The 17,910-nt window shown below is 38.8% G+C and overlaps 1 protein-coding gene across 2 annotated transcripts in view; it reads right to left on the bottom strand.

The window, feature by feature from the left end:
* Positions 1–1,857: 1,857 nt before the first annotated feature.
* The window catches only part of FAM193A (family with sequence similarity 193 member A), a 75,801-nt gene continuing 59,748 nt past the window's right edge, over positions 1,858–17,910 (bottom strand). For both annotated transcript variants that reach the window (XM_084516831.1, XM_084516832.1), the window contains 8 exons: positions 16,210–16,408; positions 14,643–14,915; positions 14,035–14,317; positions 12,724–12,910; positions 10,668–10,898; positions 8,165–9,011; positions 5,154–5,235; positions 1,858–2,735 (listed from right to left, as the gene is read on the bottom strand). In XM_084516831.1, the coding sequence (XP_084372957.1) occupies positions 2,642–2,735; positions 5,154–5,235; positions 8,165–9,011; positions 10,668–10,898; positions 12,724–12,910; positions 14,035–14,317; positions 14,643–14,915; positions 16,210–16,408 (2,196 nt within the window). In that variant the 3' untranslated portion in view covers positions 1,858–2,641. The remainder of the gene's footprint in view (positions 2,736–5,153; positions 5,236–8,164; positions 9,012–10,667; positions 10,899–12,723; positions 12,911–14,034; positions 14,318–14,642; positions 14,916–16,209; positions 16,409–17,910) is intronic.

Below are 17,910 nucleotides of genomic sequence, written 5' to 3'. Positions count from 1 at the left end.
GGTTTAGATTTGTTCTTTACGCTTCCTGTGTAGTGCACGCAGTCACGTCAGTTGCATCAATACCTCATGATGCAGCATAAGACAAGCATCTTCAAAAAAGATTATAAATACAGACACACTCCCTAGGTACAAAAAGAGTCCTGTTCTCTTAATCCAGGATTTCAATATAAAGAAAAACACATCATAGTCATATATCACTCAACAGCTTTCTTAGCTTGTTTTCTTCCCCATTTATTAGTTAAAACAAATGCTACGAGTTTTCTAGCACCATCAGAGAAATCTCAAAACTCTTCCAAGCTCTCCTCCTCCAGAGGAGCTGGAAGCTGCACCATTATTTGGCCAGGTGACATCAACTCGATTTTCCATCCCTTGCCTCAGCTGCAGATCACTGACATGGCAATGCCTTCTGATGACACACACCGCCACCTTGTGCTACGGTTTGGAACCACAAAAGCCTGAAGAGATACCACACACATCCAGCTTTGGGTGTCTTAACCACATTTTCCACAGCCAGTGTCCCAAAATAGAAATGTCTAAACTTTTATGCAACTGAGGCTGCAGCAGATGGAAGCCTCGATGGTCCCAAGGAGCAAATGTCACTCCTGCACTAACTGATGCAGCTATTCTGAGCAGCTCACGGTCTTTGCAGAGACAGCTGGTGCTAGAATGGCACAGATACCACCTTCTGGGTCTGAGATCCTATTCTTCCAGCAGGTAAATACATATGTTACAATACTTCAATGGAAGAAAAAAAGTGAGACTACTCCATTACTCCCTTCCTTAACCTGAATCCGATGAGCAACTGATGAGTAACAGAAGTTGTCACCTTTAAACCCCTGGACTGTAATTTGGTAACAGGTTGCATCATTCCCTCTACACAAGGGAGATCTCAGTTACCTGCAGCAGCTGGGTTTATTGCCTACAGCAGCTGGGTTTAGCTCAGTATCAACATTCTGTACCAGCAGCACACACTAGGACAGGAGCTCCAGGACTGACTAAAGAGGGATGTGAAATTGTAGATGAAGAGTGAAAATGTAGATATTGTAGCCAAACCAACCCTCCTGCTGCCGCCTGGCCTCAAAGGGGATGTGGAAGCAATCATTTCTTAAAGCTTCTCAAGCCTGAAGCTGTAGAATTACACTGCGTCTTGCAAAGCAGACCCAAGCCCAGTGGCTGTATCACACTGAAACACATGTTAACGAGCAGCAGAAATAAACCATGGGAACAGTTCTGGAGAAGGAGGCTAGTGGGCTTTGAAGCTGCATTGTCCTTTTAAGTATATATTGAGTGGAAGTTTTATTTTCTTTATAAAAATGAAAGGGTGTCTGGGTAAATATGGTCATCAAATTGAAATGTTGTCTAAATAAATAGCACAGTATCAGAGAAACTTTTCTAAGTACATTATATCTTTACACAGATGAAAATCCTAAAACACCATTTTTCCTCCATGGTGGACAACACTAAGCAACCCACAAGACGTTACTATTTTGTTAAATACTTACACAACAACATCAAGCCTACCTGTTTCATTTCTATACCAACAGAGAAATTGAAAATACTTGGATTACCTTGTTTCTCATAAAGTACCTATTATAATAGTCGTATTATTGTAATTCACAGAATTCGCGAACTTAATTCCAGCATCCAGCAGGAGTCCTCCTCGCTCCAGCGGACAGTTTTTCCCATCAGGTGAGGTGGCAAACAAACGTTCAGAGAAACATACACTAAAATGAAGCAGCATTCACTGACCAATTCTGGCACAAGATTAGATTTTGTTTAGAATACCATTATTTTTTTTTTTGCAATGTTTGTTTTTTCCCTCACCCAACCCAAGCAGAAAAAAGCAAGACACAAGTCTTCTGCCATACTAATGTATTCCATCTTTCAAAAAGAAAGACATGATTTTAATATTACTTAACAATATGTTAAAAAAGTAGCCAGTTAGGCTTCAGTGTTAATACAATTATACACTCTATAACAGATTTGATAGTGTGAGTACTGTTCTTTTTAAATTTTCTCATTCTGCAAGTATTCTTACACAAGCTGGCTACAAGTCAGGAAAAAAAATCAAAACACAAATAGCGTAACTTGTACACTCTTAAACAGTAGATTGTGAAAGAACTGAGGAAATACTTGTCCCATAAGAGCCTCTTTTTCATGAAGTCATGTCAGGAGAATTCTGGAGCAGATGAAAGCACAACTGACTAGGTCCATTCCTTTGTCAGGAGTCAGAATGACAAAACATAGCTAAATGCAGAAGTGACAGGAGCCACTGCAGATGATGCAAACTAGTATTTTGGCCTCCACCCAAGCCTAAGCAATTTAAAGTCTTTGAGGCCAAGGCATTCAGAAGGAGATGGAAAAGAGCTATTGTTCCAACTCCAACGGCATACAGCTACAATCAAGTAAGTCTCACTCACAGACTACAAGCACACAAGCTAACAAATTCAGGTAGAAAGTGGCAATTTTTCAGTCCGCAAGAATTATCAGGCCAAAGGGTTCAGTGCAGATCCACACAGCACTGGGGACAAGGCAAGGCAGCACTGGCTCAAGACCAGATAAGCTCTCAGCACAGCAGGACAGGTAAGTGGAGTTGTCGTTCATTGATTCCTGCAGGGTTCCCTCCCCATATTGTGTCATTTCAATGTGCAGCAAAGGTGGTTTTTTTCAAGCTAAAATTGGACCAGTTGATGGAAAGTCTCTGCCTCGTCTGTCTAGCAGAATCCAAGCAGAATCTGAAAAAAAAGTGATAGAGTAAAACTTATGTTCTTCAAAAAAAAAAAATCAAGCCACTGATGGTATCCCTTTTCTGAAGGGTCATTCCAATTCGGAAGTACAAAGCTTAAAAAAATCATGCCATGAAAAAAATTACTTGCCCCTTATTCATAAACCCATTTCTTTGAACACCCCTGTATTGCCAAGAATAAGTGGGAGAAGAAGCAAAGAACACTAGCAACACAGAAGCTAGCTGAATGTTAACTAAAACCAGAGCTGACACGGCTGTATGTACCAAAACCCTTGTAATAGTAAGAATGTAGGTAATTTATAGAGCAGAAGCACCAATGGCATTGGGCACTGCTTTTTCTAACACCAATCTTCTGAGTACAGCAAAACTACATGAGACAAAGGCCTAGTGAAAGGAGATTTGTTTATAATATAGCAGATAAATAGTCCACTGGACTGGACTGGAAAAAGCATCTTTAAAAAATAAAAATCCACTTAGTAGCTTTCACTGGACACACTGCACATTTATGGATGAACTTCTGAAAGAGCTTGGTATGTGCTCAGGAACAGGTGTTTCATCGACAGTTAATTCACGTTTCAATCCTTTATCAAGGTATGGTGTAGCTTGATTAGGCTACAAGTTCCATTATAGCTTCAAGGTAGCTCCATCTGTAGCACCCTTCTCTGAAAGAAAGGCTGCACAGCTTCTGTAACAGCTGAAAGCCAAGTAAGGGGAGCAGACAGAAGGAAAGAAACAAAAAAGGTACAGGGGAAGGTTAGAAGAACTGAACTTATTTTGTTCTTTCCGTGCCAAAGGTAGAAGCACTTTGCAAAATCAATTCTGAAGTCAAGGTGTAATTAATGTATCCATCTATCATCCTACTAACAAAGCAAGGAGAAAGGATGACAAATTAACAAATTATCATTGAAGAGTATGAATTCCACCGATGTTGTTGGCTTGCCATTGATTGTATCGGGAACTATCCAATGACAGAACACACTCAATGTGCCTTCATGGCATTCCCCTAAACAGCACCTAGCAGGGCACTGCAGGCACGCATAAAGAATTGGGCACTTCCTAACAGATGAAATTAAAGGAGTAGATGATATCAATTACTGAATTGGTTATAAAAGAGCAGAGTTATAAAAGCTCTAATTGCTCATTTGGAATCATGTGTGACAAACTCATTTCCAAACTTCAGCAACACTTCTGCAAGTAAAGGACACTTTTCTGCCATTTATCTTATTGAAAGTAAAGAATTGGTGAACTTTCCTGTTTTATTATCACAGACACTGCAAACTTGAATGAAGCTAAGAATATTACCTGCAGCTTGTAGCACAGTGCTTGCGCTATGCCAACAATAGCATTACTTAATGTACGCCACATTTAATTCATAAAATCTGCCTTTTAGTTTAAATAGCAAAGTCTGTTAACTGGCACAACTTAGAAAAATACTTTTTAAGAATAGAGTCTGTACTTCTGAAATTTCATCTTCTGTGCATGTTAACATTAATTTAAATCTGGCACATGGATTTCATATAGAAATAACCAGCACAGAGAAGCAGTTGTCCTTCGCAAGACTCAGATATACATCACTTCCCAGGCACATTGACTATCAAAAGTATGAGTTCAGAGAACATTTGAAATCCATACTGCAAGTCTGAGCTTAAACAAAAAACACCCTTTAAACAAATGGTTTTAGTTGTGAAACACTAGTATGGATTCCAAAACTATTCAATGGTAGGAAGCTAATGGATCTGTAGCCATTCAGCTTTGGCTATCACAATGAAAGACTCACTGAGAAGTATTTATGGGAAACGAGCACGCCCAGTCACCATTAAAGACGACAAATTTAAGTAATCTATGGTATTACTGAAGAACACGTGCTATGTTACACACACATGAGCTGTCTTCCCATATCTGAATAACTTAAATATGTGATGCATAACCCCCGGCAAAGCAACCAAAACTCACAGAAGAACAAAGTTTCACAAACATCCGCTCATTCTTTTTCTTGACACTGCACTAGTGTAAACACGCCCTCTTTAATCATTAGTATAAGCTAGTACCCGCAGTTGAGCCATCTATATTTCATGCATAACAAAAAGTTCTAAAGCAATAGCTCCTCTAAACATGTAAAAAAAAAACCCTCATGAAATAACATTTTGCTCTGAAATTCTGAAGTTTTTATTTGTTCAGTACTTAACATCTAACATTGCATTTATATATATATATTTAAAAAAACCACTAGCAAGTATTTTGTCTGTGTGAATAATAAACATTTTCAAATTTTGCTTATAGAAAAAATGGTAGCTGAGGATATTCTGAAAGCTACATAAAGCTACATAAAGATGATGACAAGGAATTGGTCATTAAATACACTGAAAGCACCACAACAGCTTTATGGGCAGAGGTTACAGCACTTTACCTTTTAAAATATTCCACTTCTCGCTCTGTTTCGTCCATTTCCACACTGTCTAGATCAATGTCTTTGGGTAGAAAAACATCATCTACAAAGGGAAAAGGATTACACTAAGTTAGGTTCCATGGGGAGGAGGGACGGAGAAAGGAAGAAGCGTGAACAAGCTGCATTAAAGACACTTTTAAAGAACTGTCTGAACCTTGTGGACTACTCATTATTTGCATTTAGGCTGAATTAATAGCAATTTATAATTGAAAAGCCACTTCTTAAAAACGTTATACTAGTATTTCTCAGGTCAGCCTTCAGAAGGAGTTAGACAGGAGTAAGGAGGAGACTAATCAACAGTGAATGTACTGATCACAGGGATTGCAAAAGATCCAAAAACCTGGAACACCGATGAGAAAGGTCAAATTATACAAGGGCGTTGACAAATTCGGCAGCAAAAGAACACTGTTTGCCTGAAATTTGTTGGCTTGGCTATTAACTAAACAGCTCTAGAAGCATTTTAAGAGTAGTATTCATAAAGAAAGAATTTCAAGAATTCTTTGTAGAGACGCTGTACTCCTCCTGGACACTGTTATCAGGCTCTGTCTGCAAGTCATGCCATGTGCGATTAGTTTTTTTTTTTTTTTAAAACATTTTTCTAATATTTTAACATGGCAGGAATTTAATCAGCCATTGTAACCACGTTGGTGTATTATACTGTCTCAGTATATGATCCTCTTGTACTTGCTGAAATAAACACACGCTTCAGGAAATGTAAAGCTTTTTGTAGAAAGAAATTTGAGAATTTTCTTCACAAAGCCTCTTCTGACTTGACGTGTACTCCATTCTCACCTCATGTATACTCCATTCTCACCTCTGAAGCAGCCTCAGAAAGTGTTCCAAAAACCATGAAACTCAACACAACTGAAATCACCTAGCACACAGGGCAGCTTTCCAGAACCCCTGGATCTAAGAGAACAGATGACTTCTCTAAAGGCACTCCTGACGGTTCAAAAACTGTGTGCCTTGGCCTTGCAACTTACTTCAGAAGAACCAGAAAGCCTTGTAAAACAGTGCTCCCTGTACCCTATTTTCTTCAGCCTCTTTATAATGAAGAGTTGGAAAATCCTGCCAGAATAAGTTGAAGAAACAGATCACAACAGAAGCAGTGTTCACTGCCTTAACACTTCATTTTTTACAATTATTTTTTCCTTAGTTCATTTTTTGTGCCTTTGCTAATGTAATACATCAATCCTATGTCTTTAAGAAATTGCAACCAAATGCAAAGTGAATTACATTAGCTTTTAGTTCTGAAGTCAGAACGACTCAAAGCAAAGGGACTGCCTCGTCCAGATCCTTCAGAGAGCAGCACAATGCTTCTGAATTTATAAAGAGATAACGTCCTTGTATTTCCTCACGTTTGAACATTAGCTTTCAGAACCTGTAAGTGTACTTATTAGAGTAGCAGAAAAGAAGTGTGGGGGTGTGCATATGTGTGGATACGTGGAGGAGAGATGCGGGAAGTACCTAAGCAGCTGCAGCAGCCTACCCACCCACTCCTGTTCAAGGGTTTCCTCCACATGTCTGTAGGACCAGGAGAAGAAACCAGACTGGAGTTTTGTGTTTTTCCAGTGATTGGAATTAAGACTGTACCACAACACCGTATACACAAGAACTAAGGTCTCAGAGAAAAATATTCAGGGCTGTATCACGGTCAGATTGACACAAAATTGAAACAGAGAAAATAAGAATTAAAAGAAAGAAGGGTGGGCTGACTCAAGCTGGCCATGAAACCACAAAAACAAAGTGAGGCTCCATCTCTGGCTTACAACAACTAGAGTTTTGTTTTGTATTTCTATAAAGCTTAAGAAATAGAAGTATACTGAAACATGTACCTTCAGGCACAGACTGCCACAGAAGGATGGGGCAGGTGTATGTGCTTACCCGAGAATATTGCAGTTCACACTGCTGTGCTAAATCATTCTAGAGAACAGGCAGCTCATTTCTGCACTGCTGCTGCTCAGCTCCTGTGCGATCACTGGGGAGTGACCGGGTGCTCTGAGCAGACAGATGTCTGCACCACAAACTGCCACCCCAACAGGCAGCCCCACGAGGGACCAAGCACACACAGGAGCAAATTGGTGCCTGAGAAGAGCACATGGATGAGCATGTTGACAGAGCAAACCAGCTCGCACTGCAGGCATTCATCAGCTTTGATATTAAATCATATTATTAGATACTTTCAGGAAAATGAAATAAAGCAAAAAATTCAATGGGAAGAAAACTATGCAAGTGCAACTTGTTTGAGTCACCTTCAACTTCTGTTGTTTTATTAATTCTATCAGATAAATCAAATCTATTTACTAGCACAAACTGGTATTCATGTAGTGAAAACACTCCATATTATTAAGTTACATAATCCCACTAAATTTTCACAATGACAAATAAAAACCAGTGAATTAGTTTGTATTTACTACACCTGTCAATGTAAATGCAAGAAAATATTTTCCACTGAAAAAATGAATATGCACGAACAATTTTTCTTTGGCTGCAGAATCCCCTGGTTTCCCTTGAACAAAGGGTAAGACCAATTTTAGACTGTGCTCAATGCTGTATGAGAAACAGCTTTGCTTTCAAACAAGTTCAAAATGGAATTCCACATACTGCTCAAGTATTCTAAATATTCTTAAACAGTAAAGAGACAGACTACAGAAAATAAACTGATTCTCTACTGATAAAAAACACACAAAAACAGTGGCATGTGCTAGTTTATTCTTCCACATCTCTACTAAAAGTATATGAGTTTACTAAAAGCACACAAGTAACTTAAGATCGTACATCACACCACTGAGCACCCCAGAAAACAAACTGAATTTATAATTACAGGGGCTTGAGTTTTCCCAAAACCTATTTTTCTGTTTCTCTAATTTACATTAGCAGGGCTGACTAAGGATAAACGTCTGGACTTAAGCGGTAGTAGTAAAAAAACAAAATAAAGAACCATGATTTCTTCATCTTTCTTATATACTTACCAATGGAGTTGTTGACTTTGTCCCCTTTTTTCTTCTTGTTTTTCTTGTTCTTGCCTTTTGGTTGAGGAGAATCTGCAAGTATTAGCTTATTATTTTGTTGCTGCTCATTAGGTGAAGGGGATTCACTTGGTACGGGGGCTTTCTCTTCCTTTATGTGGTTCAACTGTTTTTTGTTGTTGTTGTTTAATTTCTTCTCCTCTTTTTTAGGTTCTGCAAGTGTTGGGAGCTCTGCTGCTTTTGCTTTGGCTTCTATTTGGTTTCTGGTTTTCGTCTGAATCTCAGTTGCTTTGGGGGATTCAACAGGCTTTTTCACTTGTTCAGCACATGGTTTATTATTTATTTGTTTTAGTTTCTGTTTGCTGTTTCCTTCTTTATGTTGATGCATGATATCAAGCAGAAAGGAGAGGGGCTCATGCTGCTTTACACTCCCCTCTTTCTGATAAAGCAGCTTTGAGTCTCTAGTGTTTACGGGGTTGGATAGTTCACAGCCTGCCTCTGAAACCGGCCTCTGTTCTGTGTGATTCACATGTCTTGACAGTGAACCAGAGGAGGTTTCTATCTTTTCTGATTGCTCAAGTGTACCATTCTGAATGTCTTCAGGTGCATTTGGGACAGATTCCTTCACTGTCTCGCAGTTTCGAGTAAGCATGTCCACCTTCTGACAGTCTTTACTTGTTCGTTCTTTCTTCTTTTTCTTTACAGCCCTCAGCTGCTGAAGTTCTTGAAGCCGCTGTAGCTCTTGTTTCAGCCTCTCCTCCTCCTCTTCTTCTCGCCGCCTCTGTTCTTCAAGCAACTGGTGATGCTCCCTTTCCCTGGCTTCTGCTTCAAGCCGAGCCTTTTCTTCAAGCTACAAAAGAACAGTTGGATTATTGGAAGTGACACAAATTTTGGAAACTAGTTTTAAGTATCCTTTTTGGTTTTGTGTGTGAACAGCTTAAGTCTTAGGGCGTTAGCCTACCAGCTTATCTGACCCCCATTTGACTGCTGTCACTACCAACCACCATTCATGTTTTTTTTTTTTTGTTGTTTGTTTGTTTGTTTGTTTTTTTTACTAATGCTAAGCTTAACTTCATATCAAAGTTTGCTATAATCACCAAGCCCCGCTGAAAATAAAATATTCAGCTTCATTCTCTCAACTGCCTGTGAATTACAAAGGTAACTCATGCTTGTGGCATGTTGCATCATCTACATGTTCTTCCCTTCTGGTAGACTTTCTTTTCAGTGTTTATTAACATTAGGAGGAGCAGTCACTAAAAGCAAAACACTAAGCACATTAAAGACACATTCCAAACTGTCAAAAATATTAAGGATGGTGAAATTTTCTGTTAGCCGTAAGTCCATAACCATGTAAAACAAAGACATAGGACTTTTTTTTCCAGCTGTTACTGCAAGTAACTAAAACTTTGTGCAGTACTGTTCTTTCGTAACAAGCAAAATGGGATTTGTACACTGAGAACAATCCTGTCCATGTAGTTATTTTCCTGCACATTTACAAGTGTCTATAAAGGATTCTTTTTTCAGTTACAGAAGTCATGCAAAAAAAAAAAAACATAACCCTGTAACATAAACATCAGGTTTTCCAAACCCATGGAAGCATTTAAAGCACACAGACTTCATGCCAGCAAACAAATCCACAAACACGAAATATTTACAGTGATGTCACACAATGTGCTTACCAGAATTCAAAAACATTCAGCAATCAATCTCATTACAATTTGAGCTTGCAGTATGTTAAGGTTGATACTTAAACTGCAATAATAAAGCAATTTTTCTGCTTATTTAACTTAGAAAAATCATTTTTCTCTATTAACTCAGCAAGTGTTTTTGTCATCTTCAAAAAAATATTTTCTGTATTACACATCAAAGATGTTTGTGTTTGAAATGTCTCTGCCAATTTGTTTGAAAGCAACCTTTAATTTTTATTTTCTTCTCTGCAGCTTGCCACTTCACTCTGACTTTGGACAGGCCTTCACACCATCACATGGCACAGCACTCTACCTCTTTCAATTGGGACAGCAAGGTGCCCAGCACAGTCATTCTACACGTAAAAACTCAAAACTTAACTTCTCCACCCTCATGAAAGCACTGACCATGTGTTTCCTGGCTTCTTATAGTCATCTTTCATAACCATTATTCCAATGAAGAAACATGAGCTTTCTAATTTCCTCCAATTTCAAAATGTCCATTCTATACAGCTATCAAATTCTTGTTGTTGACACTTAGAAATAACTTTCTGAAGTGAGGGAATTCCACTATAAAGCTGACTTGCAGCAAAATACACAAGGACATTGTGAGAAATCCTCTTGTTCTATGTAACTTCTAAGCATCAAAACGGATAAGTAGGCTTTGTATGCACAAACAGGCAGAATACCACAAACTACATAGAAAATAGTTAGGCCAGTATTATAAAATCAGTACAGAGCCATAATACTTAAAGAGTGAGCACAAAACACACTTAGATGCAAATGTAAGGTTCTAGGATAAGCACACTTTTAGATCTTACCTTTCTTTGCTTATGTCTGGCTCGCTTGGCTGCCCGAGAACTGCTTACTGGTTTGGTTTCAGAGCTGTTTATGAATTGTAGCAAGTCCTCCACCTTTCGATGATCAACAACACTTTCCCTTTCGGAGATCTGATCCGGTTTCTTCGGCTGCTCCTCCTTCCTTTTTGTTAGACGCAAACGAAGCTTTTCTCGCATCTCTGCGTAATTTCTACTGGTTGGTGCAGCTGGCGGCTAATGGACATCAGACAAAAATGTAGTGACTAAAAGCTTCACGGACCTAATACTCTTGACATTTTGAAGTTTTAGAGACCTTCAAGGTCCAAACTGAAGATCAAAACCTGCATACTGAACTCTTTATGTGTAGGTGCACCTGAGTGGATATTTAACAGGCAACAGATCTCTCAGGCTTGTTGCTAGCTCACGAGCTTTATTTTCCAATTGGAAGAATGACCAATTTTGCAGAAGAATGTGCAAGTGAGAAGACAGAGGCCTTTAAAAGCAAGAAAGGAGACTTTCATATCTCCTTGTGCTCAGCATGCTACATCTGAAGATTTAAGAGAGCAGACCCTTGCTGCCATTTCCATGATCTATCAAGTCTCTTTCAGGGTTTGGGCTACACAGGCCTGAGGGCCATCACTGTGAAGGGCTGATACCCTGCACCAAAGCACACCAGCGTATTTCCAGCACATCAATAACATGTTAATACTGCTGTAAGATGAACTCCTGAACCATGTTTCGTATTTGCATTTCCAACCTCAGCTCCTGCCTCTCGACTCCTCTTTGCTCCTCCTGCCTGCCTTCGCCTCTCCCCTCCTGCAGCAGATCTGGTGCCCACCTGTTTGCAGCTGCACCAGTTCAACTCCCTAAACCAACAAAGCAAAGCCTATTAACTTCTAAAACTCCTATAGTGTTCTGTCTCTTCAGCACAACAAATAGTTCACTGTGCCATCAGACTACTGACAATAACAGAGGAAACACAGGCATGGTGGGAACATGCAAGACACAGGATCCCTTTCGCTGCCCCTTCCAGACACAGGGCAGGGGCTACAAATTCACTTCAGGCTTGAGGATGAAGCTGCAGCTGACCAAGTACAGAGCCCATAAGATGAATTTTTATTTCAAATAGGAAAAAGAGAGCCAGAGACTCAAATCCCACTAGCAACCTGATTATTAAAACAGACTATATGTACAGATGTACAAGTAAGGCCAGCACAAAATAAAAAATTAAGAAAAATTGATGTGGTAACTTAACAGCTCCTGCCATTTCGCTTGTGAAAATGAAAAGGCCATTAGGAGAATCACTAGCTATGTTAGGGGTATGAAGAAAACTTGAAGGTGCTCCAACCAAATCCTTAAGGAGTAAAAAAAAAACAATAGGGAAAAAAGATTTTGTATAAACTCTATAGTTCAAAGCTTCATAATTTCTTCAAAGTACCTTATAAAGGCAAATTCAAGTCAGCACCTATCAAAAGGCACCAGCAAAGAAAATTGTTTGTAATACTGAAAATAGGCAAAATGCAGTTTGGGTTTTCCTTTTATGAAAATATAATTTAAACTAACTCTGATTGAGTTCTAGGTGAGTTTTTTTTTTAGTGTCACATTAAAATGAGTACTTGGAGAACTCGAAGTTGGTTCATAAATTGCCACCAACTTTTTTTTTTTAAACCTCCCACATGAAGTTCATTTTAACCCAAACTCACCACAATATTTATAATTACACTACTATAGATGAACGCATGAATTTTGTGAAGTTATTTACATGGCTGAATGCCCATTTGCAATGTCATAGTCAAACATGGTATCTATTATCCAAGTCAGTTGCTTCCTAAATCTTTTAGCCATTTTTATTACCCTTGAACTGCTTTCAACTGGAAAGGCTTGTTTCAATTCTTCATTTCAAAGAGGAAAATTATTTGCTACCCATGCTTTGAACTTCCTTTTACTACTCTTCTCTCCAGCAAGCTCTACACTGCAGCTAAGGGGGTGGCATTAATGTCACATGCAATTGATGAATTCATGACAAAGAAAAAATAAAACTGGAAATCCAGCAACTTACTCCGCCATGGCCGAAGAACTCACAGTAACAGCAGTCACAGTATTTTCCTTCCTTCTGATTTGTGGATGTTGAGGTACTTGAGCTATGCTCTGAACAGCTGTCTTCATCTTGGCTCTCCTCTCCATCATACTGTTGATGATCATATGTGTTACTGTTCTCACAGCGATGGCCCTCACAATCAGGATCACTGTGTTAAAGTGAGAAAAAGTTTTTACAAACTCTAAATTATAATACAAGTAACACTGAAAAAAACATGTACAGCTGTATGTACATCCATCAGGAACACCTCTCTAACCGGGATGTCAGCCACCGGTGATGCATCAAATCCTAAGGCATTCTTACAGTAGCTTTCAAATGGAGATTCTCAAAACCAAGAAGAGAGACTTGATGATGCATGGCAAAGTGATTTATGAAAAACTCAGTTGGTGACTCACTGAATAAGTAGCCTACAGAGTGAGCTGTGGAAGTGTTCCTCCTTGTTTTTAAAAGGGGTAAAATAACTTCAGAAGCAGAAACTTTTAGCTTTAATTTGGAATCGTTTTGAAATAGCTGCCATCTCATTGCTTGTGGTCTGAAGACAACTATGCAGTTGTAAAATGCCAAGCTTATTTCTAAAATCCCCTGGTTGTAGACAGATTTTCAAGCCCTTCACTTAAAAAAAATCGGCATCAGCAAAAAAACAAGATGTTGCCATTACCCTCTTTGTACCTTAATTTTTTAAGAAGAAAATTTTTAAAGGAGAAAACACGGTATGTCTCTCCAATAAGCAGCAACACAGCAGTTTATTCTCTCCGAAGGACAGCTTAAATACATGCCCAACACATCTATTGCTCATTTCTTCTGGAACTGTGATGTGGTTTTCCTTTAACTGTAGAAAATATTTAATAAAACTCATCTAGCATTTGTTCTTATGTTAAAAAAGTGAAAACATACCATCATCTGTCCTATCTGCAAAACATATGTGAATCTTCCTTCTGAAGCTCACTCCTCACTCACCCCCTGCCCTCCCACAAAAAAAAAAAAGTACCATTATCAAAAATTAGGGAACAAGGCAAAAGAAAAAATGCTCACAATTCAGTATCCTAGTTAAGGAAAAGGTATGCACAACCATTACATGTAACAGTAGGTACCTGACAGCACAAACATTCTGGCAAGTCTATCAGAGCAATCCTAGTACTGCTGCTTCTTCTCTGTTGAGAGTTAGCACTGCAGTGCCCAGCCAAACAGTGGGATAGTGTGCTAGGAAATAACAGATACAGCTCTGTAGAAATCAAAGCTTGGTTAGTTCTGTCACTCAGCTGCTAGACTTACCTGCAGACACTTGGCGGGGCACTTACAGAGCTGTCTGTGGTAGAAGTAGGAGGTGCAACCGTAGCAGGACAAAGACCTGAATGAGGATCCACAAATCCAGGGGCTGTTGCAGCAGTTTTGGGGAAAGAAGGAGCAGCAAGATTTGGAAGATGGGGCGTAGAAGCTGGAGACAGTGCAGCAGGAGACAGTGAAGGAAGGGATGCTAAACTGGTAGGACTATTTCGTGGTGCAACTGGTGCAGAATGTCTATGGTCCTCTTTATTAATATTGTGGAACACTTCACCTAAATTGAGGGGAAAAAAAGACACTGCTTACAATTAAAAAGAAATAAGTTTCCGTTTAAACGCCCGAAAGCATCACTCAGTGGTAGATGTTCTCGGTTTCTATAAAAACTGGGTATTTCAATATAAATTACCAGTCCCCAAGCCCAGATACCAAAGTCTTTAACCAAATTATAGAATGAGTACAGAGAACACCACTCAAGAGTAGTAAGAACACTGATTAAAGATAATCTCAAGACAAAAAACATTACTTAAATAAACATGTATAGATATTTATGATTAAATATATTTGAGTCAGTTACTAAGCTGTGAATTACAACTCCTTACCTATTGATGAAGGTCTCTTGGACGATACTTTGAATTGGTTGCTGCTTGACTGCACTGTTGTAGCTGTGCAAGAGACAGAAGAAGTGGCAGAAGAGGTTGCCATGACAACTTTATTAGCTTCCATAAAGGCATCCTGGAAATTGTACAGACATTTCTTCTTTGCAGCATTTTTCTTCTCTTTGCTGTCAGTAACTGCTGATGCTTCGTTGCTAGATGTAGTAGGAAGTGCTTCGGGTCTTATTTCTGAGAGTGCTGGTGTTAATATATCACTCCCTTCAATTGAAACACACACAGTAATTAAGAATCATAGAATTACAGAACTGTCTTTATGGTATTTAGAACTCAACATTTCATAATTTAGACGCAGTGCTGCAAGACGAACAAGGATATGCTGTGAGTATTGGCTTGGTCAGATTAGTGAACTGATCCTCTCCTCCCAAATACCACTCCCTTTCCCTCCCCCCCAAATATAGCTGTAGTGAAAGTGTTAAGAAGTCCCAGAGCAGAAGTAAAAAAACCCTTTAAGTTACATGCCAAATGTGTTAACAAGTAGCAAAGACGCTACAGATACCTATAGCCATTTATACTTGAAAAATTAAACTTGGATACCTTTTTACATCCTAAGTATAAAAGCTTCAACATGGGAAGTCCAGGTTGTCCATGCAACAATTACAACATAGGCAGGAACAACACATCCTTCTATCAGTGTGGTGTTAAAAACCTTATCTTTACTTATTGGTAATTCCAGACAACTACGGTAACCCCTTTGTGATCAGACCTTTGACACAAGCTTGCCACTAATCATCTGTTGGAACAGCTACTCATAACTACGCTTGTATGGAGATGAGCTATGCTACTGGGGAAAGTTTTCTGGAAGTTTTTAAGGTCTTCCCTTTCAAGTATCACTTTAGTAGCTTGACCCAAGTTAGCAGCAGATCAGTCTGGAAAAAAAAAAGCCAAAACACAAAACCAAGCTCCCTTTTTCATACAAGTTACTTTAAAAGGCAATTTTTATATTTGCTATCGTGTGAATGGAAGATATACACAGGTTATTTATTTATTAACCTGTTCTATTTCACTTTAACACTTAACATCTCCAAAGGCTTCCTGGCATAAATAAATCACTTGCTAGATTTATATCTCTGTTTGAATGACAACACTATCTCTGTGCACCGTAAGGAGGATGTAGTACCATGTCACCAGTGCTTTTATGACCCTGTAGAAAATGAGCGGGCCTTCATAACAGAAGAATAAAAATACCTTAAGCTTCCCCTGAATTCCAATTTCTTTGCAACCCTAAGCATCCAAAGACAAAAATTCCTCTACAATGACCACAGGTGAAAAATGGTAAGCTATTCTTCTGCCTTTAGAGTCCTATCACCAATGCATAGGAACTTGTTTTCCAATTTTCAGCCCCACTTTCAGTACAAATGGCAGCAAGTCTCTGCCAGCATCCCATCTTATAGGAACGTGATGATAAAACCTTCCATTCCTGGAAAAAAAGTGCCACATTCCGCTCAAAATATAAGACTTAACTAGTCAGTGTGAAATAATACCAAAACCTCACCAGGAATTGTATCAGGCAAGAATGTAGCAGGATTCCAGTTCTTGTCATTCATCATCTCTGATCCCCAGAGACTTATAAATTTAGAGCTATTCCAATCTGGAGTGCTCCCAAAACAGCTTGGATAAATATGATCTTGGAGAGATGCATTGAATACTTGATGCTTGTTTGAATGATTCTGAACTGGAGCTGGCGGTAATGCCTACAAAAATAAAGAGTATTTTCCTCATTAATATTCTGTTTGCTTACACAGTCACTCCAACAGCAACATTCAAATCATAAACTGTTTCAATTATGAAAGGCATTGTGAAAAGCTAAGGGTAATAAACAGTATTTCCCAGAATGATAAAAAGATGGGTTTGATTTTTTTTTAAAATGCAGATAACTTATTACACAGATTTTATGTATATATTTTATAATCACAAACGTTTCCTTTAGATTTAGATAGAAGATGAATACCAAGAAGCCTTCTCCAAAAACACCGTGGTAAATATATAATATCAGTGGGTCACCATTTTTCATTAAAAAATATTTATTTCAATGTAGAACTTGTTAGGAATTGCTACCTTTCAAAGCCTAGGCTGCCAAAAACATTTCTCTGACATTATAACCACTACCACATAAAACAATTGTGATAAAGGATTACAAACTTCAGGATTGGAAATAGCACAATAGAAGAACTAAACACTTACTATTTGAAAACATCTTTTAAAAGCTTGATTGTATTTGTCTACTCTTTTCACCTCCAGTACTAAAAGGTTCCCAGCTTGAAACAGGCAATGAATGCACCCTTTTATTCCAAAAATCATCTTAAAATAAGCCCAATACAATACTTTTTCCTGTTTTATAGAGGCAAGTTGTTCTGGCGCACCCCATTTCTTCTAGCTGAAATTGTTTATTCACATTCTAAAATGTAACTTTCTTCCAGAAACCTTGTGCAATTCCAGCATTACGTTCAATTACTGTCACCTTTTCTTTGGCTTTTTTCAAGTGATCATCCCATTCCTCCACATTTCATGCAATGAAAGGCTATACTGGTGTAGATCTAAATATTAAAAATGTCACCTGAGTCCAGTAATTTCAGAAACTAATGCCTAAACACTCCCAACCAAGAGAACTTGTATACCTGGACTTTTTATTTTTATTTTTTTAAATCCAGACAGATTTTCATCATCTGACTAATGGTGAAAGCCAGAGCAGCAGGAATACCCTCCATAAAAGAAAACTTGCACATGTGGGTAGAAAAAACATCACAGAGACAGAACAGCCTTTCCACGATGAAACAAGCCTGATGCAGTCGGGCTTATTAGCTCCTTCACTACCAGCTCTGCTGAATTCATCTGGCTCTTCAAACGTGAAAGCTCCCTAAAGCTTCAGCTTCCACATATGCCTTTCTAGCTCCCGCACAACATAAATACATGGAGCCCAGCTGGTTCAGGTGCTGTGCCAAAACTAATAGATCTGGCCAGCATAATAAAGCCACTCAGTGCTAGCAGCCTGCCACTCTGCATGGGGCTTCTGGTGGAGCCTTGACAATACGCTGCAGATGTTTCACTATGCAAAGGTCTTTTGAAAGGAAAGAGAGCAGAGATCAGGGTACTGCACGGATGAGAACTTGAGTGGACTGCTACAAAGGGATGGGGGACAAGTGCTGGAAGGATGGAAAAGGTGGAGATTACAACAATTCAGGATTTCAGAAGATCG

This window comes from Aythya ferina (genome assembly GCF_964211825.1).
Source record: "Aythya ferina genome assembly, chromosome: 4".
Classification (NCBI taxonomy): Eukaryota; Metazoa; Chordata; class Aves; order Anseriformes; family Anatidae; genus Aythya; species Aythya ferina.
This window is presented reverse-complemented; position numbering and strand designations above follow the sequence as displayed.